Here is a 27,157-nt window from a genome sequence, read left to right on the forward strand (position 1 = left end):
AGTGTCTTGAGTGTACAGGGTTCGATGAGGGCCCAGGTATGGCCGGGCCTTAATTTTCAGGCCTGTTGAGAACTCCATTTTCATATTATGGGCATAAAAGGGACACAGACAGATGGGTGGAACGGGTACTCTGACACGGGTACAACGGGTATACTGCATAGCCGGGTGGGGCATGGACCTCCAACTTCCATCGTTACCGACTCTGTGCTCTACAGCCGGGCACCGGTCTAGTGACTCTGTGCTCTACAGCCGGGCATCGGTCTAGTGACTCGGTGCTCTACAGCCGGGCACCGGTCTAGTGACTCTGTGCTCTACAGCCAGGCACCGGTCTAGTGACTCTGTGCTCTACAGCCGGGCAGCGGTCTAGTGACTCGGTGCTCTACAGCCGGGCACCGGTCTAGTGACTCTGTGCTCTACAGCCGGGCACCGGTCTAGTGACTCGGTGCTCTACAGCCGGGCGCCGGTCTAGTGACTCGGTGCTCTACAGCCGGGCAGCGGTCTAGTGACTCTGTGCTCTACAGCCGGGCACCGGTCTAGTGACTCGGTGCTCTACAGCCGGGCAGCGGTCTAGTGACTCTGTGCTCTACAGCCGGGCACCGGTCTAGTGACTCTGTGCTCTACAGCCAGGCAGCGGTCTAGTGACTCTGTGCTCTACAGCCGGGCGCCGGTCTAGTGACTCGGTGCTCTACAGCCGGGCAGCGGTCTAGTGACTCTGTGCTCTACAGCCGGGCACCGGTCTAGTGACTCGGTGCTCTACAGCCGGGCACCGGTCTAGTGACTCTGTGCTCTACAGCCGGGCACCGGTCTAGTGACTCGGTGCTCTACAGCCGGGCACCGGTCTAGTGACTGGGTGCTCTACAGCCGGGCACCGGTCTAGTGACTCGGTGCTCTACAGCCGGGCACCGGTCTAGTGACTGGGTGCTCTACAGCCGGGCACCGGTCTAGTGACTCGGTGCTCTACAGCCGGGCACCGGTCTAGTGACTCTGTGCTCTACAGCCGGGCACCGGTCTAGTGACTCGGTGCTCTACAGCCGGGCACCGGTCTAGTGACTCGGTGCTCTACAGCCAGGCACCGGTCTAGTGACTCGGTGCTCTACAGCCGGGCACCGGTCTAGTGACTCGGTGCTCTACAGCCGGGCACCGGTCTAGTGACTCGGTGCTCTACAGCCGGGCACCGGTCTAGTGACTCTGTGCTCTACAGCCGGGCAGCGGTCTAGTGACTCTGTGCTCTACAGCCGGGCACCGGTCTAGTGACTCTGTGCTCTACAGCCGGGCACCGGTCTAGTGACTCTGTGCTCTACAGCCGGGCATGGGATGGGACTATGTGTTGTGTTAGCTGATCCAGGGTGTCGTATGGATGGGAGTATGTGTTGTGTTTAGCTGATCCAGGGTGTTGTATGGATGGGAGTATGTGTTGTGTTAGCTGATCCAAGTGTGTAGACACTATTAACTGGTTAACGTTACACACTTAACGTTTGATCAGTCCTGACAGGTTGATCAGTCTACCCAGAGAGTGAATAGATTAGGTCTATATCCTATATATACGGCAACAGAGCTGTTTATCATCGCATCGTGAACAGGGAGGGAAGGGGAAGTAACTTCTTCATTAATTCACTGAAGTGGCAGCTATACCACACACTGCCTCCAGTAGATCAGATTAAATCATTTACCCACCACTTTGTGTGATGTGACGCAAAAACTAGCAGCATTTACAGCGTCGGAATGGCTGCTGGTTGCCCTGGCTTCATACTTGATGTTAAGTCTTTATACTTGATGTCAAGTCTTTATACTTGATGTCAAGTCTTTATACTTGATGTCAAGTCTTTATACTTGATGTCAAGTCTTTATACTTGATGTCAAGTCTTTATACTTGATGTCAAGGCTTTATACTTGATGTCAAGGCTTTATACTTGATGTCAAGTCTTTATACTTGATGTCAAGTCTTTATACTTGATGTCAAGTCTTTATACTTGATGTCAAGTCTTTATACTTGATGTCAAGGCTTTATACTTGATGTCAAGTCTTTATACTTGATGTCAAGTCTTTATACTTGATGTCAAGTCTTTATACTTGATGTCAAGTCTTTATACTTGATGTCAAGTCTTTATACTTGATGTCAAGTCTTTATACTTGATGTCAAGTCTTTATACTCGATGTCAAGTCTTTATACTTGATGTCAAGTCTTTATACTCGATGTCAAGTCTTTATACTTGATGTCAAGTCTTTATACTTGATGTCAAGGCTTTATACTTGATGTCAAGTCTTTATACTTGATGTCAAGTCTTTGTACTTGATGTCAAGGCTTTGTACTTGATGTCAAGGCTTTATACTTGATGTCAAGTCTTTATACTTGATGTCAAGTCTTTATACTTGATGTCAAGTCTTTATACTTGATGTCAAGTCTTTATACTTGATGTCAAGGCATGCAATCATAGGCAAGGATACGTGTGAATTGAAAGTGAAACACTGTACATACAGTACTGCAACACGGTTTAACCCATTTAGGCCTGACGTCGAAATATTTTATTTTTTATTTTTTTCTGAAATACCTCATTTTTCTGTATCAGTGGTGCTCAATATTTCATGTCAAGGACCCCAAGAATTCTATGTATTTGGCCACCGACCCCCATCTGAAAATATGTTGTTCCAGGGACCCCCCAGAAGCAAAGATTTGAGTTAAAAACGTTCGCTCTGAAAGAATATATATTCAAAGATTTGTGCCGCATTTTCACTATTTTTCAACAATAGCAGACCTACAAGCTCTTAGCGCGCCACTCGGTGGCGTGCTATGAGCTTTTAGATCTGCTATTTTTCAATAGCTAAATGTATACCACAATGCTTAGATAAAACACCAAAAGGGGTTCCCGCCCAGAATGCGTTAAAGAACCGTGAATGGCTCGCCACTATTGACTTCAGCACATTGACCTCCAGGAATTCATTTGAGGTTGCTGTAAACAGGAAATGCCTTGTTTGGGCATTTCCCTGCTGAGAGACTTTACTTTTTATTTTATTTTTTGTAGGCACTAACGGTTATTGTTGGATGTAAGTGTTGCATGGATTTGAGATGACGTTGTTTTAAGTCAATGGCCGTCAATGTGTTAACTCACTAACTGCCAGACCGGGCGGAGGAGGAGGGGCCGCTTTAGCTCTGAGCAGATCCACATGGGGCACGCTGACGCATATGCAACTTGCAGGCATATGCAACTTGCAGGCATATGCAACTCGCAGGCATATGCAACTCGCAGGCATATGCAACTCGCAGGCATATGCAACTCGCAGGCATATGCAACTCGCAGGCATATGCAACTTGCAGGCATATGCAACTCGCAGGCATATGCAACTCGCAGGCATATGCAACTTGCAGGCATATGCAACTCGCAGGCATATGCAACTTGCAGGCATATGCAACTTGCAGGCATATGCAACTTGCAGGCATATGCAACTTGCAGGCGCACGCAGGTTTTCGGCAGAGAAAATTGGATCGCCTTCATGGCTTATTTATTATTTTTTCTTCCATCAAGGGGCCGGCCCCCCATGGCATCTTGGCCCCCCCGGTGTGCCCTCGATATTCACGCCACTGTCAAAAGGCCTCACGCAGCACCTTTTTGGTTCCCCAGCATCCTGCCGGAGCTTTTCTGACAGAGAAAAACACTAGGGTATATGAATACATGTAATACATGCCCTGAAGCAACCAGTCATTTCCAACATTCAGCATGTTTTTGAATGTTGTCTGTTGGGGAAATGAATGAATGTATATATTATAGGAGGCATAGAATTGACAAAAAAAAAGAAGAAAAAAACTATAGTGGAGCTTTTATGATCATTTTACTGATTTAACCCATTTTGACCTGGGAACGATTCTACAAATTCCTTCTAAATCCTGACAGTTTTCTGAAAAACTTGAGCTAAAAACGTTCGCTCTGAAAGAATATATTCAAACATTTGGGCCACATTTTCACGATTTTTCAAAAATAGCAGACCTACAAGCTTGTAGATCTGCTATTTTTCAATAGCTAAAGCATAACATAATGCTTAGAACACCAAAAGGGGTTCCCGCCCAAAATGGGTTAAAGATGATGCTTTACGCCACAGATGTGTTCTAATGGCACAATGATGTTGCATTCACAATCGGTTAGGCTACTTTATTACTTTACTTTACTGTATATGTTTATTTGGACGGGGCAGAGCATATTAATGAACATGTACACTTTTCGGATTTATCAGTGATGCTGATTTCCATCCACTTTCTTGAAAGACTGATCATGTGTAAATGTGTAACGCTAATGGAGAACACGTGCGTGTGTGTTATAGCAACAGAGAACTCTAATGGAGAACACGTGCGTGTGTGTTATAGCAACAGAGAACTCTAATGGAGAACACGTGTGTGTGTTATAGCAACAGAGAACTCTTCAGAGAAATATCCATGTACAGTATCTCTCTAAAGGAGTATTAACTCACTAAATAAATAACACGTTTTTTAATGTTAGCATGGTACTGTCAACTGTTAAAACCACATCAGATCTTTCAAAATTGATAAATGGATCTCAAAATTATATTTGGTAATTTTTATAGTAAGATATTATAACTTTATTTAGCACCAACATTAGGACAAATGCATGTAGCCGATCTACATGCTGAAACTCTCTCCCCGTCCCGCAAGTAGGCTACTTGCACGCATGTGTGTGTTTGGGAGGAGGGCTAAACAACAACAGCATCACCATGATGCTACGCCACTGGCTCACGAAAAGGAACGACAATAACGACGATATACCAGCGGCTTACTGAAACGTTCAGAGGGAGAGGTGTCCACGTGTCCACCCAAACCATGACACAAGATCACAGAAACGTTCAGAGGGAGAGGTGTCCACGTGTCCACCCAAACCATGACACAAGATCACAGAAACGTTCAGAGGGAGAGGTGTCCACGTGTCCACCCAAACCATGACACAAGATCACAGAAACGTTCAGAGGGAGAGGTGTCCACGTGTCCACCCAAACCATGACACAAGATCACAGAAACGTTCAGAGGGAGAGGTGTCCACGTGTCCACCCAAACCATGACACAAGATCACTGAAACGTTCAGAGGGAGAGGTGTCCACGTGTCCACCCAAACCATGACACAAGATCACTGAAACGTTCAGAGGGAGAGGTGTCCACGTGTCCACCCAAACCATGACACAAGATCACTGAAACGTTCAGAGGGAGGTGTCCACGTGTCCACCCAAACCATGACACAAGATCACTGAAACGTTCAGAGGGAGAGGTGTCCACGTGTCCACCCAAACCATGACACAAGATCACTGAAACGTTCAGAGGGAGAGGTGTCCACGTGTCCACCTAAACACAAGACCACTGAAACGTTCAGAGGGAGAGGTGTCCACGTGTCCACCCAAACACAAGACCACTGAAACGTTCAGAGGGAGAGGTGTCCACGTGTCCACCTAAACACAAGACCACTGAAACGTTCAGAGGGAGGGGTGTCCCCGTGTCCACCCAAACACTGAAATGTTCAGAGGGAGGTGTCCACATGTCCACCCAAACACTGAAACGTTCAGAGGGAGAGGTGTCCACGTTGTCCACCCAAACCACGACACGAGACCACTGAAACGTTCAGAGGGAGAGGTGTCCACGTGTCCACCCAAACACTGAAACGTTCAGAGGGAGAGGTGTCCACGTGTCCACCCAAACACTGAAACGTTCAGAGGGAGAGGTGTCCACGTTGTCCACCCAAACACTGAAACGTTCAGAGGGAGAGGTGTCCACGTGTCCACCCAAACACTGAAACGTTCAGAGGGAGAGGTGTCCCCGTGTCCACCCAAACACTGAAACGTTCAGAGGGAGAGGTGTCCACGTTGTCCACCCAAACACTGAAACGTTCAGAGGGAGAGGTGTCCACGTTGTCCACCCAAACACTGAAACGTTCAGAGGGAGAGGTGTCCCCGTGTCCACCCAAACACTGAAACGTTCAGAGGGAGAGGTGTCCACGTGTCCACCCAAACCACAACACAAGATCACTGAAACGTTCAGAGGGAGGTGTCCACGTGTCCACCCAAACAAGACCACTGAAACGTTCAGAGGGAGAGGTGTCCATGTGTCCACCCAAACACTGAAACGTTCAGAGGGAGAGGTGTCCACGTGTCCACCCAAACACTGAAACGTTCAGAGGGAGAGGCGTCCACGTGTCCACCCAAACACTGAAACGTTCAGAGGGAGAGGTGTCCACATGTCCACCCAAACACTGAAACGTTCAGAGGGAGAGGTGTCCACGTGTCCACCCAAACACTGAAATGTTCAGAGGGAGAGGTGTCCACGTTGTCCACCCAAACACTGAAACGTTCAGAGGGAGAGGTGTCCACATGTCCACCCAAACACTGAAACGTTCAGAGGGAGAGGTGTCCATGTGTCCACCCAAACACTGAAACGTTCAGAGGGAGAGGTGTCCACGTGTCCACCCAAACACTGAAACGTTCAGAGGGAGAGGTGTCCACGTGTCCACCCAAACACTGAAACGTTCAGAGGGAGAGGTGTCCCCGTGTCCACCCAAACACTGAAACGTTCAGAGGGAGAGGTGTCCACGTGTCCACCCAAACACTGAAACGTTCAGAGGGAGAGGTGTCCACGTGTCCACCCAAACACTGAAACGTTCAGAGGGAGAGGTGTCCCCGTGTCCACCCAAACACTGAAACGTTCAGAGGGAGAGGTGTCCACGTGTCCACCCAAACCACAACACAAGATCACTGAAACGTTCAGAGGGAGGTGTCCACGTGTCCACCCAAACAAGACCACTGAAACGTTCAGAGGGAGAGGTGTCCACGTGTCCACCCAAACACTGAAACGTTCAGAGGGAGAGGTGTCCACGTGTCCACCCAAACACTGAAACGTTCAGAGGGAGAGGTGTCCCCGTGTCCACCCAAACACTGAAACGTTCAGAGGGAGAGGTGTCCACGTGTCCACCCAAACACTGAAACGTTCAGAGGGAGAGGTGTCCCCGTGTCCACCCAAACACTGAAACGTTCAGAGGGAGAGGTGTCCACGTGTCCACCCAAACACTGAAACGTTCAGAGGGAGAGGTGTCCACGTGTCCACCCAAACACTGAAACGTTCAGAGGGAGAGGTGTCCCCGTGTCCACCCAAACACTGAAACGTTCAGAGGGAGAGGTGTCCACGTGTCCACCCAAACACTGAAACGTTCAGAGGGAGAGGTGTCCCCGTGTCCACCCAAACACTGAAACGTTCAGAGGGAGAGGTGTCCACGTGTCCACCCAAACCACAACACAAGATCACTGAAACGTTCAGAGGGAGGTGTCCACGTGTCCACCCAAACAAGACCACTGAAACGTTCAGAGGGAGAGGTGTCCACGTGTCCACCCAAACACTGAAACGTTCAGAGGGAGAGGTGTCCACGTGTCCACCCAAACACTGAAACGTTCAGAGGGAGAGGTGTCCACGTGTCCACCCAAACACTGAAACGTTCAGAGGGAGGTGTCCATGTGTCCACCCAAACACTGAAACGTTCAGAGGGAGAGGTGTCCACGTGTCCACCCAAACACTGAAACGTTCAGAGGGAGAGGTGTCCACGTGTCCACCCAAACACTGAAACGTTCAGAGGGAGAGGTGTCCCCGTGTCCACCCAAACACTGAAACGTTCAGAGGGAGAGGTGTCCACGTGTCCACCCAAACACTGAAACGTTCAGAGGGAGAGGTGTCCACGTGTCCACCCAAACACTGAAACGTTCAGAGGGAGAGGTGTCCCCGTGTCCACCCAAACACTGAAACGTTCAGAGGGAGAGGTGTCCACGTGTCCACCCAAACCACAACACAAGATCACTGAAACGTTCAGAGGGAGGTGTCCACGTGTCCACCCAAACAAGACCACTGAAACGTTCAGAGGGAGAGGTGTCCACGTGTCCACCCAAACACTGAAACGTTCAGAGGGAGAGGTGTCCACGTGTCCACCCAAACACTGAAACGTTCAGAGGGAGAGGTGTCCCCGTGTCCACCCAAACACTGAAACGTTCAGAGGGAGAGGTGTCCACGTGTCCACCCAAACACTGAAACGTTCAGAGGGAGAGGTGTCCCCGTGTCCACCCAAACACTGAAACGTTCAGAGGGAGAGGTGTCCACGTGTCCACCCAAACACTGAAACGTTCAGAGGGAGAGGTGTCCACGTGTCCACCCAAACACTGAAACGTTCAGAGGGAGAGGTGTCCCCGTGTCCACCCAAACACTGAAACGTTCAGAGGGAGAGGTGTCCACGTGTCCACCCAAACACTGAAACGTTCAGAGGGAGAGGTGTCCCCGTGTCCACCCAAACACTGAAACGTTCAGAGGGAGAGGTGTCCACGTGTCCACCCAAACACTGAAACGTTCAGAGGGAGAGGTGTCCCCGTGTCCACCCAAACACTGAAACGTTCAGAGGGAGAGGTGTCCACGTGTCCACCCAAACACTGAAACGTTCAGAGGGAGAGGTGTCCCCGTGTCCACCCAAACACTGAAACGTTCAGAGGGAGAGGTGTCCACGTGTCCACCCAAACCACAACACAAGATCACTGAAACGTTCAGAGGGAGGTGTCCACGTGTCCACCCAAACAAGACCACTGAAACGTTCAGAGGGAGAGGTGTCCACGTGTCCACCCAAACACTGAAACGTTCAGAGGGAGAGGTGTCCACGTGTCCACCCAAACACTGAAACGTTCAGAGGGAGAGGTGTCCACGTGTCCACCCAAACACTGAAACGTTCAGAGGGAGGTGTCCATGTGTCCACCCAAACACTGAAACGTTCAGAGGGAGAGGTGTCCACGTGTCCACCCAAACACTGAAACGTTCAGAGGGAGAGGTGTCCACCCAAACACTGAAACGTTCAGATGGAGGTGTCCACTTGTCCACCCAAACACTGAAACGTTCAGATGGAGGTGTCCACGTGTCCACCCAAACACTGAAACGTTCAGAGGGAGAGGTGTCCACGTGTCCACCCAAACACTGAAACGTTCAGAGGGAGAGGTGTCCACGTTGTCCACCCAAACACTGAAACGTTCAGAGGGAGAGGTGTCCACGTTGTCCACCCAAACACTGAAACGTTCAGAGGGAGAGGTGTCCACGTGTCCACCCAAACACTGAAACGTTCAGAGGGAGAGGTGTCCACGTGTCCACCCAAACACTGAAACGTTCAGAGGGAGAGGTGTCCCCGTGTCCACCCAAACACTGAAACGTTCAGAGGGAGAGGTGTCCACGTTGTCCACCTAAACACTGAGACGTTCAGAGGGAGAGGTGTCCACGTTGTCCACCCAAACACTGAAACGTTCAGAGGGAGAGGTGTCCACGTGTCCACCCAAACACTGAAACGTTCAGAGGTAGAGGTGTCCACGTGTCCACCCAAACACTGAAACGTTCAGAGGGAGAGGTGTCCACGTGTCCACCCAAACACTGAAACGTTCAGAGGGAGAGGTGTCCACGTGTCCACCCAAACACTGAAACGTTCAGATGGAGGTGTCCACGTGTCCACCCAAACACTGAAACGTTCAGAGGGAGAGGTGTCCACGTGTCCACCCAAACACTGAAACGTTCAGAGGGAGAGGTGTCCACATGTCCACCCAAACACTGAAACGTTCAGATGGAGGTGTCCACGTGTCCACCCAAACACTGAAACGTTCAGAGGGAGAGGTGTCCACGTGTCCACCCAAACACTGAAACGTTCAGAGGGAGAGGTGTCCACCTAAACACTGAAACGTTCAGAGGGAGAGGTGTCCCCGTGTCCACCCACGTGTCCACCCAAACCACGACACAAGATAGACCCAAAAGTATTATTTTTTGGTTCCTTAATATTTGATTATGGGCTATTATTCAATTGCAATTATGAGTAACACCCCGAGTGGAGGACGTAACCCGAGAAGAAAGAACCGGGAGGAAAACACATTTGAGTGAAGATTAGGCTGACCTTGGATCATTATACTGTACCAGCACCAAATATTAATCCATTCTGGGCGGGAACCCCTTTTGGTGTTTTAAACATTGTTATAATTTAGCTATTGAAACATAGCAGATCTACAAGCTCGTAGCGCGCCACCGAGTGGCGCGCTACGAGCTTGTAGGTCTGCTATTTTTGAAAAATCGTGAAAATGTGCCTCAAATTTGGAATATATTTTTTCACGTTTTTAACTCAAATCTTTGCTTCTGGAGGGTCCCTGGAACAACATATTTTTAGAATGGGGGTCTCGGAGGCCAATTACAGATCATTTTTGGGGTCCTTGACATGAAATATTGAGTGATATAGGCCTAGAAACAGGTATTTCAGAAAACTGTCAGGATTTAGAAGACCCTTTTTTCAGGCCTAAATGGGTTAAGGAAAGAAAAGGGTGAGCTGCAAATTGTGGGCGAGTTGCGTCAGAGACTTGGGGCAGAAGAACACGGTACAGATTAATGTGGGCGAGTTGCGTCAGAGACTTGGGGCAGAAGAACACGGTACAGATTAATGTGGGCGAGTTGCGTCAGAGACTTGGGGCAGAAGAACACGGTACAGATTAACTGTGGGCGAGTTGCGTCAGAGACTTGGGGCAGAAGAACACGGTACAGATTAATGTGGGCGAGTTGCGTCAGAGACTTGGGGCAGAAGAACACGGTACAGATTCATGTGGGCGAGTTGCGTCAGAGACTTGGGGCAGAAGAACACGGTACAGATTCATGTGGGCGAGTTGCGTCAGAGACTTGGGGCAGAAGAACACGGTACAGATTAATGTGGGCGAGTTGCGTCAGAGACTTGGGGCAGAAGAACACGGTACAGATTCATGTGGGCGAGTTGCGTCAGAGACTTGGGGCAGAAGAACACGGTACAGATTCATGTGGGCGAGTTGCGTCAGAGACTTGGGGCAGAAGAACACGGTACAGATTAATGTGGGCGAGTTGCGTCAGAGACTTGGGGCAGAAGAACACGGTACAGATTAATGTGGGCGAGTTGCGTCAGAGACTTGGGGCAGAAGAACACGGTACAGATTAATGTGGGCGAGTTGCGTCAGAGACTTGGGGCAGAAGAACACGTTGCGTCAGAGACTTGGGGCAGAAGAACACGGTACAGATTAATGTGGGCGAGTTGCGTCAGAGACTTGGGGCAGAAGAACACGTTGCGTCAGAGACTTGGGGCAGAAGAACACGGTACAGATTAATGTGGGCGAGTTGCGTCAGAGACTTGGGGCAGAAGAACACGGTACAGATTAACTGTGGGCGAGTTGCGTCAGAGACTTGGGGCAGAAGAACACGGTACAGATTAATGTGGGCGAGTTGCGTCAGAGACTTGGGGCAGAAGAACACGGTACAGATTAACTGTGGGCGAGTTGCGTCAGAGACTTGGGGCAGAAGAACACGGTACAGATTAACTGTGGGCGAGTTGCGTCAGAGACTTGGGGCAGAAGAACACGGTACAGATTAATGTGGGCGAGTTGCGTCAGAGACTTGGGGCAGAAGAACACGGTACAGATTAACTGTGGGCGAGTTGCGTCAGAGACTTGGGGCAGAAGAACACGGTACAGATTAACTGTGGGCGAGTTGCGTCAGAGACTTGGGGCAGAAGAACACGGTACAGATTAATGTGGGCGAGTTGCGTCAGAGACTTGGGGCAGAAGAACACGTTGCGTCAGAGACTTGGGGCAGAAGAACACGGTACAGATTAATGTGGGCGAGTTGCGTCAGAGACTTGGGGCAGAAGAACACGTTGCGTCAGAGACTTGGGGCAGAAGAACACGGTACAGATTAATGTGGGCGAGTTGCGTCAGAGACTTGGGGCAGAAGAACACGGTACAGATTAACTGTGGGCGAGTTGCGTCAGAGACTTGGGGCAGAAGAACACGGTACAGATTAATGTGGGCGAGTTGCGTCAGAGACTTGGGGCAGAAGAACACGGTACAGATTAACTGTGGGCGAGTTGCGTCAGAGACTTGGGGCAGAAGAACACGGTACAGATTAACTGTGGGCGAGTTGCGTCAGAGACTTGGGGCAGAAGAACACGGTACAGATTAATGTGGGCGAGTTGCGTCAGAGACTTGGGGCAGAAGAACACGGTACAGATTAACTGTGGGCGAGTTGCGTCAGAGACTTGGGGCAGAAGAACACGGTACAGATTCATGTGGGCGAGTTGCGTCAGAGACTTGGGGCAGAAGAACACGGTACAGATTAACTGTGGGCGAGTTGCGTCAGAGACTTGGGGCAGAAGAACACGGTACAGATTAATGTGGGCGAGTTGCGTCAGAGACTTGGGGCAGAAGAACACGGTACAGATTCATGTGGGCGAGTTGCGTCAGAGACTTGGGGCAGAAGAACACGGTACAGATTCATGTGGGCGAGTTGCGTCAGAGACTTGGGGCAGAAGAACACGGTACAGATTAACTGTGGGCGAGTTGCGTCAGAGACTTGGGGCAGAAGAACACGGTACAGATTAATGTGGGCGAGTTGCGTCAGAGACTTGGGGCAGAAGAACACGGTACAGATTCATGTGGGCGAGTTGCGTCAGAGACTTGGGGCAGAAGAACACGGTACAGATTCATGTGGGCGAGTTGCGTCAGAGACTTGGGGCAGAAGAACACGGTACAGATTAATGTGGGCGAGTTGCGTCAGAGACTTGGGGCAGAAGAACACGGTACAGATTCATGTGGGCGAGTTGCGTCAGAGACTTGGGGCAGAAGAACACGGTACAGATTCATGTGGGCGAGTTGCGTCAGAGACTTGGGGCAGAAGAACACGGTACAGATTAATGTGGGCGAGTTGCGTCAGAGACTTGGGGCAGAAGAACACGGTACAGATTAATGTGGGCGAGTTGCGTCAGAGACTTGGGGCAGAAGAACACGGTACAGATTAATGTGGGCGAGTTGCGTCAGAGACTTGGGCAGAAGAACACGTTGCGTCAGAGACTTGGGGCAGAAGAACACGGTACAGATTAATGTGGGCGAGTTGCGTCAGAGACTTGGGGCAGAAGAACACGTTGCGTCAGAGACTTGGGGCAGAAGAACACGGTACAGATTAATGTGGGCGAGTTGCGTCAGAGACTTGGGGCAGAAGAACACGGTACAGATTAACTGTGGGCGAGTTGCGTCAGAGACTTGGGGCAGAAGAACACGGTACAGATTAATGTGGGCGAGTTGCGTCAGAGACTTGGGGCAGAAGAACACGGTACAGATTAACTGTGGGCGAGTTGCGTCAGAGACTTGGGGCAGAAGAACACGGTACAGATTAACTGTGGGCGAGTTGCGTCAGAGACTTGGGGCAGAAGAACACGGTACAGATTAATGTGGGCGAGTTGCGTCAGAGACTTGGGGCAGAAGAACACGGTACAGATTAACTGTGGGCGAGTTGCGTCAGAGACTTGGGGCAGAAGAACACGGTACAGATTCATGTGGGCGAGTTGCGTCAGAGACTTGGGGCAGAAGAACACGGTACAGATTAACTGTGGGCGAGTTGCGTCAGAGACTTGGGGCAGAAGAACACGGTACAGATTAATGTGGGCGAGTTGCGTCAGAGACTTGGGGCAGAAGAACACGGTACAGATTCATGTGGGCGAGTTGCGTCAGAGACTTGGGGCAGAAGAACACGGTACAGATTCATGTGGGCGAGTTGCGTCAGAGACTTGGGGCAGAAGAACACGGTACAGATTAACTGTGGGCGAGTTGCGTCAGAGACTTGGGGCAGAAGAACACGGTACAGATTAATGTGGGCGAGTTGCGTCAGAGACTTGGGGCAGAAGAACACGGTACAGATTCATGTGGGCGAGTTGCGTCAGAGACTTGGGGCAGAAGAACACGGTACAGATTCATGTGGGCGAGTTGCGTCAGAGACTTGGGGCAGAAGAACACGGTACAGATTAATGTGGGCGAGTTGCGTCAGAGACTTGGGGCAGAAGAACACGGTACAGATTCATGTGGGCGAGTTGCGTCAGAGACTTGGGGCAGAAGAACACGGTACAGATTCATGTGGGCGAGTTGCGTCAGAGACTTGGGGCAGAAGAACACGGTACAGATTAATGTGGGCGAGTTGCGTCAGAGACTTGGGGCAGAAGAACACGGTACAGATTAATGTGGGCGAGTTGCGTCAGAGACTTGGGGCAGAAGAACACGGTACAGATTAATGTGGGCGAGTTGCGTCAGAGACTTGGGCAGAAGAACACGGTACAGATTAACTGTGGGCGAGTTGCGTCAGAGACTTGGGGCAGAAGAACACGGTACAGATTAACTGTGGGCGAGTTGCGTCAGAGACTTGGGGCAGAAGAACACGGTACAGATTAATGTGGGCGAGTTGCGTCAGAGACTTGGGGCAGAAGAACACGGTACAGATTAATGTGGGCGAGTTGCGTCAGAGACTTGGGGCAGAAGAACACGGTACAGATTAATGTGGGCGAGTTGCGTCAGAGACTTGGGGCAGAAGAACACGGTACAGATTAATGTGGGCGAGTTGCGTCAGAGACTTGGGGCAGAAGAACACGGTACAGATTAATGTGGGCGAGTTGCGTCAGAGACTTGGGGCAGAAGAACACGGTACAGATTAATGTGGGCGAGTTGCGTCAGAGACTTGGGGCAGAAGAACACGGTACAGATTAACTGTGGGCGAGTTGCGTCAGAGACTTGGGGCAGAAGAACACGGTACAGATTAACTGTGGGCGAGTTGCGTCAGAGACTTGGGGCAGAAGAACACGGTACAGATTAACTGTGGGCGAGTTGCGTCAGAGACTTGGGGCAGAAGAACACGGTACAGATTAATGTGGGCGAGTTGCGTCAGAGACTTGGGGCAGAAGAACACGGTACAGATTAATGTGGGCGAGTTGCGTCAGAGACTTGGGGCAGAAGAACACGGTACAGATTAATAGTTGCGTCAGAGACTTGGGGCAGAAGAACACGGTACAGATTAATGTGGGCGAGTTGCGTCAGAGACTTGGGGCAGAAGAACACGGTACAGATTAATAGTTGCGTCAGAGACTTGGGGCAGAAGAACACGGTACAGATTAATGTGGGCGAGTTGCGTCAGAGACTTGGGGCAGAAGAACACGGTACAGATTAATGTGGGCGAGTTGCGTCAGAGACTTGGGGCAGAAGAACACGGTACAGATTAATGTGGGCGAGTTGCGTCAGAGACTTGGGGCAGAAGAACACGGTACAGATTAATGTGGGCGAGTTGCGTCAGAGACTTGGGGCAGAAGAACACGGTACAGATTAATGTGGGCGAGTTGCGTCAGAGACTTGGGGCAGAAGAACACGGTACAGATTAATGTGGGCGAGTTGCGTCAGAGACTTGGGGCAGAAGAACACGGTACAGATTAATGTGGGCGAGTTGCGTCAGAGACTTGGGGCAGAAGAACACGGTACAGATTAATGTGGGCGAGTTGCGTCAGAGACTTGGGGCAGAAGAACACGGTACAGATTAATGTGGGCGAGTTGCGTCAGAGACTTGGGGCAGAAGAACACGGTACAGATTAATGTGGGCGAGTTGCGTCAGAGACTTGGGGCAGAAGAACACGGTACAGATTAATGTGGGCGAGTTGCGTCAGAGACTTGGGGCAGAAGAACACGGTACAGATTAATCCAAATTATATTTGACATTTATTTAGGGGAGGAATGGGTCCTTTTTTTCAAAACACAGAGAAGATTGTGTACACATCTCAATGGCTATATTTAGGGCAGGTGCTGGATGTGTCAGGCGTCGATGCAAAACATCAAGGAAAAGGAAAAAAAACATCCGCACACTAGTTTCTAGAGCTCCATCAGACTTACTTTTTTTAAAGGCAAATAATTGCAACGTTTCGACACTACGTAGGAAAAAAAGTCCTAGTGTCGAAAGAAGCAAAGATTTGAGTTAAAAAGGTTCGCTCTGAAATAATATATATTCAAGATTTGCGCCACATTTCACGATTTTTCAAAAATAGCTAAATTATAACAATGTTTAAAACACCAAAAGGGGTTCCCGCCCAAAATGGGTTAAAGGCAAATAATTGCAACGTTTCGACACTAGGTCTTCACCAGGAATAAAAAGTCCTAGTGTCGAAACTTTGAAATTCTTTCCTTTAATAAAAGTAAGTCTGATGGAGCTCTAGAAACTAGTGTTTTTTTCCTTTTCTCAAAACCAATGTGAAATCTGTTAAAACTTATTTTGAGCAGCCTACATTCAGTGTGTCATGTGCACCCCATTTTTTGTTTAAACCAATTTGAATATAATGAGCTCATATGCTTATGCAGTGGCAATTGTCTCGTTCTTGCCAACATGGATGTTGAACTCTACTGCAGTGAACGTTTCTGACCTTTTGTTTGTTGGTGGACTAACTCATTTTGGGGCGGGAACCCCTTTTGGTGTTAGCATTATGTTATGCTTTAGCTATTGATAAATAGCAGATCTACAAGCTCATAGCGCGCCACCGAGTGGCGCGCTACGAGCTTGTAGGTCTGCTATTTTTTTTAAATCGAAGAACCACTGACATAGAAACATAGCTTTTTCAGAAAACTGTCAGGATGTAGAAGACATTTTTAGAATCTGATCTCAGGTCAAAATGGACTAAAGCAGGGCCAGATATAGAGCTTTCCCCCCCCCAGGTTATCACAGGTGTGTGCCTAATAAAATGTAATCTGTATCTTATAAAAATAGAACTACACTTGAACTACAATAGACTTGTCAGCGCAAATGAGAGCATGGACAATAAAAACGCCACAATTGAGAGAATTCAGTACTACAGTTAGACCAGAGCCTTAGATATATAGAGTTACCCAAACTGCGTTCACTTCATGGGGCTTCAGTCCAATGGCGGCTCTCCTACATAGACTTCTATTGAGCACAGGGACAACCAACTGGGACAAGTCCTGGACTGGAAGTAGGCAGAGATGCATTGGACTCAGACAACAGCCCAGCTTTAATGATCTTAAATCCCTTTAAAAATATTGTTTTGTAGTAATAGTACAACATAAACATTAAAGAGACTTTAGTTGTTACTGTACAATACTTTAAAACAGTTGTCATGTTGCACACATGCTTAACTCCTATAGCGCCATTGCCGAAGATTATTGTCAATTGAAGCCTAATTTTGATACTGACGCTTAACGCCATTGCCGAAGATTAATGGCAACTGCGCTTTTATAGTGCATTCGATCGATCGAGCCATAATGCTACTTACGTTAGCCGGTTAGCTAGCTGTGTTGTTAGCACAGCACTGGATCGTTCATCTTAGATCGTCGTCGCCATAATAATCCATTCTATCCGTTTCTTTCAATCGCCTGTATCTCCTATTCCTTATTGTCCCATATGGCATTTTGGTCAAAACAGCGTTTCTTTGACGGCACAGAGCCGGCGATGTGGAGCTCTCCAGTGCACCGGCATAGATCGTTCATGTAAACAAAGCCTGTCTCGGCTCCGTCGAGCGTCCTAGGATAAGCTACTTCCGGTAGACTTGAACTGTGGCTTTTCAAAATAAGAGCTCAAATTAAAAAAATGCTGGTGTGAATTAGATCCAAATTTTTCAATAAATGCTAGCAGAGTAAGAGTTAAAATAAAAATTCTTATTTGCGCCGCCCTCGTTGAAAACAATGTATTTCCAACTCCAGCTTGTCTCAGTTCAGGCTGCATGAACAGCGCTCGAGGGCTTGTTTCTGCCCCCTCAATATCGTAACTCTTCTATTAGATGGCTCTGAGTTAGACTAAGTAGACTGGAAGTCATTGGAGGATTATGGAAAGAGGGAAAAAAAAGTTAGAAAAGAGAGAAAGAAAAAAAGGCCGTTTTAACCACTTACTGCAAACCCTACCCTCAAACAGACAGTTTTCATGTCAAGGACCCCCCCCCCCCCCCCTCCCCAAATTGATATGTATTTGGTCGCGGACCCCCATCTGAAAGGTCTCGTGCCAGGGACCACCACAAGAGAAGATTTGTGTTCAAATAGTTCAATATATCTTCTATTTTTTAATAGCCAGCATAATATGGTGGTTAACCCATTTTGGGCGGGAACCCCTTTTGGTGTAAGCATTATGTTATGCTTTAGCTATTGAAAAATAGCAGATCTACAAGCTCATAGCGCGCCACCGAGTGGCGCGCTACGAGCTTGTAGGTCTGCTATTTTTGAAAAATCGAAGAACCACTGACATAGAAACATAGCTTTTTCAGAAAACTGTCAGGATGTAGAAGACATTTTTAGAATCTGATCTCAGGTCAAAATGGGTTCAAATCAGTGTTATGCTGTGCTCTTGGTCTTGGTCTGGTTTGCTCACCAGTTATGGCATGTCCAGATTAGGGTTATAATGGTCCAACCCGAGGACGACTCAGTCTGTTAGCACTCATTTACGGGGCTCATGCTGTGCTGTCGACTACACACACTATGGTGTAACTCTTCCATGGAGAGTCATTTATCATCATCTGCACTGCTAGAATTACCTGAGGCAGGCGGTGGGTATATACTGCAGTCATCCCTGCTGTGAATCCTGGAATGTGCTGTTTATTGATGCTTTAGTGTGGTCTAAATCAGGGGTTCTCAACATTTTTGGCCGGGGACCCCCGGAAATGCTTTGGCAATGTCTCGGGACCCCCGCCCCGCCCCCTCCCAACCCCCAATATAAATTGACTGCTACAATAACCTTAAACCATTTTGGGCGGGAACCCCTTTTGGTGTTTTAAGCATTGTTATAATTTAGCTATTGAAAAATAGCAGATCTACAAGCTCATGGCGCGCTACGAGCTTGTAGGTCTGCTATTTTTGAAAAATCGTGAAAATAAAATTTTAAAAAAAATCTTTTTTTTTTTTTTTTAAATAATTTGGGGACCCCCTAAAATAATTTGGCGACCCCCCGAGGGGTCGCGACCCACGGGTTGAGAACCCCTGGTCTAGAGAACAGTTATGGTTCTCAAACATTTTGGTTTAAATTCAAGGACCCCCATATCTCTTGAGGTACAGACCTGTAATGGTCCGTTTGGAACCCCCTCAAGGACACATGACCGAGGGGGACCCTCACCCTGAGGGGGAACCCTCACTGCAATGTGAGAGCCAGGGGTCTAAATATGTGCCATGGTGGCCATTCTGGAATTAACCCCATCATGCTTTCTGACTCTTGCGTATGGCATGACACATGACATGGCCAGAATAAGGATGCTAGTGTTACAGTAACTGACCACGGAAATTACAAACCAGCCAGACAAAATAAGATACTGTACAAGTCAGGTCGATAGATAGGTCAAAAACAAAGACAAGACAATGAAGACTAGACTATAGGACAACAAGAATTCAGTCAGTCAGTCAGTCAGTCAGACAGACACACAGACACACAGACACACACACACACCGAGTCCAAACTAACTAACTATAACTAACTATCTAACAAACAAACTAACTGTGTTTGTGCCTGGCGTGTTGTTCCCCCATGCAGGTGAGGAGTCCCTGACCATCTTCCTGGACAAGCAGAGGCTGAGTAGGAAGTCCGAGACGGGCAGCAACAGCTCCGTGGTGTCCCTGGAGCTGCTCCATCAGCTGGCCGCCTCCTACTTCACTGACCGGGAGAGCACCCTGAGGAGGCTGCACCACCTGCAGATAGCCACCGCCGCCATCAAGGTACGGTTACGTTACTGTGCTGTACACATTCTATAGGGCCTTTCAAACGTGAAGCGATATAACGCGCCTATTAGGGCATTCACTTCTAGTCATTTTTACTAGTTGACTAGTTGCCTAGTTTACTAGTCGACTAGTCGACTAGTTGTTAAACCACATTTTATGTTTAAAAAAAAAAAAAAACGTTTTTTTTTTTTTTTTTTGGAAATAAATATTTGTACATTAAAAAACTGTGTACATTGGTAACTATAACTATAATCTACCTGATATTGAGGCCTACAAAATCGTTTTTTTTTTTCTTATCAACTAGTCGACTAGTACCAGCAAGGTCGACTAGTGGATTTACTAGTCGACTAGTCGACTAGTTGCTTAATGCCCTAGCGCCTATAGTTCATTTTCAATGAGACCTGCGTTTTTGCTCGGAGCACTGGGGAGCAGCCGCGGTGGCCGTGGGACAATGCAAGCGTATTTACGTGAGCGCGGTCCCGGGAATTTGTTGCGCGTGTGCTCGTTTCGTGCCCACGCGACTCACCAGACATGGATACTGTTTAGCTTCTTTATTTTTTTCCGCTTGCGTTGTTGCGCCCCCTCTTGGGCAGACCTGGAGGAGACCTGTCGTTGATCCAGGCAACAACGCCTGCGTTCCTCGCTTCCCGTTTGAAAAGCCCTTATAGCAGATGGTTTTCAACCTGTTCCACATCAAGGTCCATTACTTATTCAGTATACTGTAGTATTTGAGCCACAGACCACTATTGTATGACATTTAGCCTCTCAGACCCAAACACTTGTTGAATGTTTTGTTGTCGTTGGACTAGATTGTGTCCACAATTCCAAGTATTGATGTTGGTACCATATAGCAGGGGTTCTCAACCCGTGGGTCGCGACCCCTCGGGGGGTCGCCAAATTATTTTAGGGGGTCCCCAAATATTTGAAAAAAAAAAAAAAAAAAAAAAAAGATTTGTTTTTAAATTTTATTTTCACGATTTTTCAAAAATAGCAGACCTACAAGCTCGTAGCGCGCCACTCGGTGGCGCGCTATGAGCTTGTAGATCTGCTATTTTTCAATAGCTAAATTATAACAATGCTTAAAACACCAAAAGGGGTTCCCGCCCAAAATGGTTTAAGGTTATTGTAGCAGTCAATTTATATTGGGGGTCGGGAGGGGGCGGGGCAGGGGTCCCGAGACATTGCCAAAGCATTTCCGGGGGTCCCCGGCCAAAAACGTTGAGAACCCCTGCCATATAGGAGAGATAACAGGCCAAGTTGACAAAAATAACAATCCTCCTACATTCTCTAATTGTGTAAACTTCTGCAGATGTTTAACAATAATGTAAGTCCTGAGAGCGTAAAATGAAACCAAATGGATCCGTTTGGTTTAATTTTACGCTCTCAAGAGTTAAAGATCTATAGGCCTAAGGGTCCATGTGGTTACCAACTCTCCATCATTTAGCTGGGGACCACCTGGAAGCCCCTCAAGGACCACATGCATAAAGTGAAAGGAAAACCGAGTGTCAAAGTGAGTTTAACGTAGTTTAATGGCATGTATTACAATCAGATAGGACTTTTCTGTTTGGATGTATGGGCTGTCAATCAGATAGGACTGTTCTGATTGGATGTATGGGCTGTCAATCAGATAGGACGTTTCTGATTGGATGTATGGGCTGTCAAGGCCAGAACATTGTTTTGCCACTCAGTAGGCGTTCCCGCATTACTTCCGGGTATGATGATGATGTCATGCGCATACCCTCTATAGTCATTATGATGAAGACCAATCTGTCCGATATTTCATATTCTATCCCGATTGGTAAATTCCAAACATTGCTGGCCCCCAATAACCTACCTGACCTGGTGGAGTGGAGACCGGTGCTCAGGTCTCACCTTTTTTGAGTGGTGTAAACCACTCCTACAACTGGCTTTTGTGTGCAGAAAAAAATGAGCATGGTTGCTATGTTCAAAATAATTTCTGACGTAATTAAATCACACCCGGGTGAACTGGATGACCGTAGCAACCATGCTCATTTTTTCTGCACAAAAAAAGCCAGTTGTGAAATCACATCCGGGTGTGATTTCATTACGTCAGACATTACATCAGACCACGGCTGATCATGCTATATAAAACCTTACACCACTCAGTTCACACGGGTGTGATTTTTTCTAATTTATAGTGCCCCCAAGGGGTCTAATACACATCACAACAAATCCTACAACAACAAACACAAAGGCACAGAATGCGTGGCGTAAATGTGCCACAGCACGTATGGCCAAACAATCGATACGCGGCAGTGCATGGAAGTAAATGTACAAACCAGGAAAAATCTATAATGTGGGGGGGGGGGGGGGGGGACTCAAGGGCAAAAGACGGGTTTATACATGTATAAAAAAATGTCCAAACAAAGAGTCGGCTTCTCTAGCAACAAGGAACGCAGCAGGCGCCCAAATTACCCACTCCAGTCCCGGCACGCTGAGGTAGTGACGAGAAATAGCAATTTAGGACTCTTTGGAGGCCCTGTAATTGGAATGAGTGGACTTTAACCCATTTTGACCTGAGATCAGATTCTAAAAATGTCTTCTACATCCTGACAGTTTTCTGAAAAAGCTATGTTTCTATGTCAGTCGTTCTTCGATTTTTCAAAAATAGCAGACCTACAAGCTCGTAGCGCGCCACTCGGTGGCGGGAACCAAAAGGGGTTCCCGTTCAGAATGGGTTAAATCCTTTGACATAAGAGCCAACCAGCGCCTGCAGGAGCACCAGTCTGATTGCTTTCAACCGCGAGAAATAAAGACTTATTTTCTAAGTACATAATTTATCCCGTCTACTTCTGTCTTTCTGATCTCATTCAATACAAAGACTAGGTCATTCCTTTTGTTGTGGTTGCTTAGTATTTCACCAGGCTATAATTTTGGGTAATTTCGTATTCTCTTCTTTCTCTGATTTCAGTTTTCAAAGCAAAGACAGGGCAGGTGTCGGTTCAGAGTACTTTCTGTAAGCGCCCTTTGCCCCGAGTTGTTGTATCAATGTGGCAAAACCACACACTGGCCGTGCAAGAATCAATTACATTCGCAGTTTGACCCACAGGTCTGCTGTTAATCTTTCTTCCACCATCGTTCCACAGTTTACAGATGATCAGGCACAATGATATGTCCCTAGTATAAATATACGGCTGTACAGCCACCCCTGGCCTCGCTGTAACAACGACAATATCCTCTCCGCTCTCTTTCATTCCGGCTTTCATATCGTATATACCAGGCTTGCTTGTCAAGCCACACAATAAAATAAAAATGTCCAACTGGGGAGAGAACGTACATCGCTACCTTCAGCAGCGTGACAGGCAGCTCCTCGCCTCCCGCTGCGAGCGTAGAGCTACAACATGCTCCGCCACTTCCTGCTGCTCACAGGGGGAATGTTCCCACGCTTACTTTATACTTACTTACACCCACCTAAAATAGTCATGTGGCTGCGGGTTTAGTGTCACTTGAGAGCCATATCTCACCATCTAGTGCAGATATGGAAATAAACACGCCGCACGCACGCGCACACACACACACACGCACACACACGCACACACACACACACACACGCTGGTTTCCCCCCAGTCTGCTGCTATATATTGTGGTTATAATGCCTTGTCATCAGTTAGCGCTCGCTTCCCCCCCGGTGCGCTGCGGTGACTCTGTTTTATTAAAGGGGGAAACTTTTCCTCCCGAAGAACTTCCATCCATGGAAAACTTTTTTTCTGCTTCTCCCCCGGGAATAAGCAGTCTGTTGATTGGCTTAAAAGTGTGTGTGTCATGTGATATATATATATAGCTACAGTAGGAGCTGCCTGTGTGTCATATATATATATATAGCTACAGTAGGAGCTGCCTGTGTGTCTGTGATATATATATATATAGCTACAGTAGGAGCTGCCTGTGTGTCTGTGATATATATATATATAGCTACAGTAGGAGCTGCCTGTGTGTCTGTGATATATATATTGTGGTGACTGGTACACACACCCAGGAGACAGAAGGACGTTTGCCTATTCCAAGGCTTTTAATCACAGAATTCAGTTAACAGAATAGTACTTTCAGATTCACTTGCATGGCCTGTCACAGTAGGGAGTTACAACACAGATAGTTCAGTTCCTTTGTTCGCCCACTTGATGGTGCTGGCGGGGCGCCACTGGACCTCGTCTCGGGACTGCGATCAAAGGTGCGTATATGACTTCACACAGGTTGGCATGACATTTACTCTCTCGGCAAGGAATGTGAATGAGTGAGTACAACTTAGGCCAGACACGCTCTCCGCAGAGCTGCCGGTTGCAAACGGGAACGCAGGTACGTGATCAAACAGTCTGTGCAGCTCTTGGCCTCGATATATAAGCACGGGAAGTATAGTGGATACTCAGCATTGGATGAGTGCGTCACTCCGCTTCCTCTGCTGTGTACTAAGGTATTTTACTCCATTTCCATCCCGTGCATGTTTTAGTATGTGCTGTACTAAGGGATTTACTCCGTTTCCATCCTCATGTGCTCCTCTTTCCTCTTCCTCTTCACCAGTCAGTTATGTGACTGTCCGTCAGATAGGCGCTCACTGAGTGCGCCGTAGAAGCCTATATTCGGACACAGGACAGGACACAATAAGTATAATATCTATTCACGTTTACACATAGAATGGGTAGTGAATCGTGGTGCTCGACTTACCGCCCAACTCGCCCGATAGCGTGCTGCTTCACCCCTGGAGACTGGATCTGTACTAAGGCAGAGAGAGCTGCCTTTTGTACTGTCCCGCCCTTCTGACAGAACGCAGGTGACGCGCATTCCAGCTGATCAAGAATGTGACGCGGGACGTACCTGCCCTCTAGGACCCGCCCTAGAGGTTGGTGCGCTCTTCTCTCTCTCTGCCTCTGCTGGCCTCCAGGGGTGCGCTTACCTGTTGGGCGGTGTTCTGCCATCGAGACACCACATATCCCCCCCCTTAAGCGCTTGGCTGGTGCGGGTCCCCCCCCCCCGTCCTCCTCGTACCGTCTAGACAGGGCGTCGGCGTGGGGGATGCTCCGCCCTGGCTTGTGTTCCACCTTGAACTTGTAAGCTTGTAGTTCAAGGAACCAGCGCGTTACGCGAGCGTTAGTGTCTTTGTTGGTGGACATCCATCTGAGGGGGGCGTGGTCGGTGAAGAGTGTGAAGGTCCTTCCCCAGAGATAGTATTTTAAGTGGTGCACTGCCCACTTCACAGCTAGACACTCTTTCTCTACGGTTGCGTAATTTTTCTCGTGGGGTAGGAGTTTACGGCTTATGAACGTGATCGGGTGCTCCTCGCCGTTAAAGTCTTGCGCAAGGACAGCCCCGAGCCCTGTCCCCGACGCGTCAGTGTGCAGGAGGAAGGGTTTTGTGAAGTCTGGCGCTTTTAAGACCGGCTCCGCACACAGAGCGGCTTTAAGCTGTTGGAACGCCTCCTCCGTCTCGGGCGTCCACTTCACAATGTTAGGGAAATTTTTTCGTGTCAGCTCATGGAGTGGCCCTGCAATAGTAGAAAAGTTGTCAATAAACTTTTGGTAGTATGCCATCAAGCCCAGAAACGACTTCACCTGTTTCTTGTTGGTGGGGCGGGGCCAGTCACGTATCCTCTCCACTTTCTTGTGCTGTGGCTTAATATAGCCGCGACCGATGGTGTGGCCGAGATAGTCAGTCTCGGTCAGTCCAACCTGGCATTTTTTTGCATTTGCGGTGAGCGCCGCTTTGCGCAGGGCACCTAGGACTGCCTCCAGATGCTCGAGGTGTTGGCCCCAGGTCTCGCTGTGGATGATGATGTCATCCAAGTAGGCGGCGCTATACTCACGGTGGGGTCTCAGTACCCTGTCCATGAGTCGCTGAAAGGTGGCCGGGGCTCCGTGGACACCAAAGGGAAGCACGGTGTATTGAAATAATCCGTCCGGCGTGGAGAAAGCGGTTTTCGCTTTGGCGCGGTCTGTGAGTCTCACTTGCCAATATCCTTTGGTCAGATCCAGCGTTGAGACGAACCGGGCCGGCCCCAGCCGTTCCACCAACTCGTCGGACCGCGGCATGGGATATGTGTCGAAAAGGGAGACGTCATTCAGCTTCCTAAAGTCATTGCAGAACCGGAGCGAGCCGTCCGGTTTGGGCACGATGACGATAGGGCTAGACCACGGGCTATGGGATTCTTCGATCACTCCGAGCGTCAGCATTTTCTTGACCTCGTCTCTAATCGCCAGCCGGCGGGCCTCTGGTATGCGATACGGCCGCTGTCGAATCACCTTCCCCGGCTCGGTGATGATGTCGTGGCGGATCACATTCGTGCGGCCGGGGATCTCTGAGAAACGATCTCTATAGCGAGCCAGGAGCTCCTTCACATCCTGGATCTGGTTGGGGGACAAATCCCCCCCGATCGGTACCTCCTCCACATTCTGAGGGGAGACAATAGTTAGTAGAGCAGAGGGGGGGGGGGGCTTCGGGCTGGTGCCACCGCTTTAAAAGATTCACATGGTAAATAACCTCATTCTTGCGGCGTCCGGGTCGGCAAACCTTGTAGTTGACCGGGCCAATCTTTTCCACAATTTCATATGGCCCCTGCCACTTGGCCAGGAATTTACATTCAACGGTGGGGATCAGAACCAGCACTTTGTCACCCACCTGGAATTCTCTTGGTGTGGCCCGTCGATTATAGACCCGGCTCTGCTCTTGTTGTGCCTTTTCCATGTGCTCACGGACGAGCGGCCATATCCTCCTGGCGCGCGCTTGCATCTGTTCCACATGATCTATTACGCTCCGATGTGGAGAAGGCTCGCTCTCCCAGGCCTCTCGAGCCAGGTCCAACAGGCCGCGCGGCTGCCGTCCATAGAGCAGCTCGAAGGGGGAGAAACCTGTAGATGCCTGGGGGACTTCACGGATAGCGAACATCACATAGGGAATCAAGCGGTCCCAATCCTTGCCATCAATATCAGGCAACTTTTTTAGCATCTTTTTGAGCGTCTGATTAAACCGCTCGACGAGCCCGTCAGTCTCAGGATGATACACGGAGGTTTTAATCCTTTTTATATTTAGCCACTTATACAGGAGCGTGATCACTTGCGCCATAAAACAAGTGCCCTGATCCGAAATTGCCGCATCTGGGATTCCCACTCGGCTGACTAACATGAGTAGCTCATGCGCCACTGCTTTGGCTGTTGCCGCGCGCAGGGGGATGGCCTCGGGGTATCGGGTGGCGTAATCTACAATTACGAGGATATATCTGTGTCCCCGATTAGTTTTGGGCAAGGGTCCCACCACATCCATGGCGATGCGTGAGAATGGAATGTCAATGATGGGCAGGGGGATGAGTGGGTTGCGTTGGAACGGGCGGGGCGCCACTAGCTGGCACTCTGGGCAGCTTCTACAAAAATCCTCTATCGCTTTTTTTGCTCCCGGCCAATAGAACCGTGCCATCACTCGCTCGTATGTTTTCTGGACCCCCAAGTGGGCTCCCAACTGGTGGGTGTGTGCCAGGAATAGGACGCGGCTCACATACTGCTTCGGCACAAGCAGCTGTTCTACAATCTCCCCGCCTCGATTTTTTGTTCCCCGGTATAACATTCCTCGTTTTACACAAAAATAAGGATAGTGTAGCTCACTCACC

General features: G+C 48.8%; 1 protein-coding gene across 1 annotated transcript in view; it reads left to right on the plus strand.

The window, feature by feature from the left end:
- brinp2 (bone morphogenetic protein/retinoic acid inducible neural-specific 2) overlaps positions 1 to 27,157 on the plus strand; it is a gene marked incomplete at its 3' end in the record, with an annotated part of 362,351 nt that overhangs the window by 200,793 nt on the left and 134,401 nt on the right. The window contains exon 4 of the mRNA XM_079507203.1: positions 19,364 to 19,545. Coding sequence (XP_079363329.1) covers positions 19,364 to 19,545 — 182 coding nt within the window. The remainder of the gene's footprint in view (positions 1 to 19,363; positions 19,546 to 27,157) is intronic.

The sequence above is a fragment of the Electrona antarctica genome (genome assembly GCF_951216825.1).
Source record: "Electrona antarctica genome assembly, chromosome: 1".
Classification (NCBI taxonomy): Eukaryota; Metazoa; Chordata; class Actinopteri; order Myctophiformes; family Myctophidae; genus Electrona; species Electrona antarctica.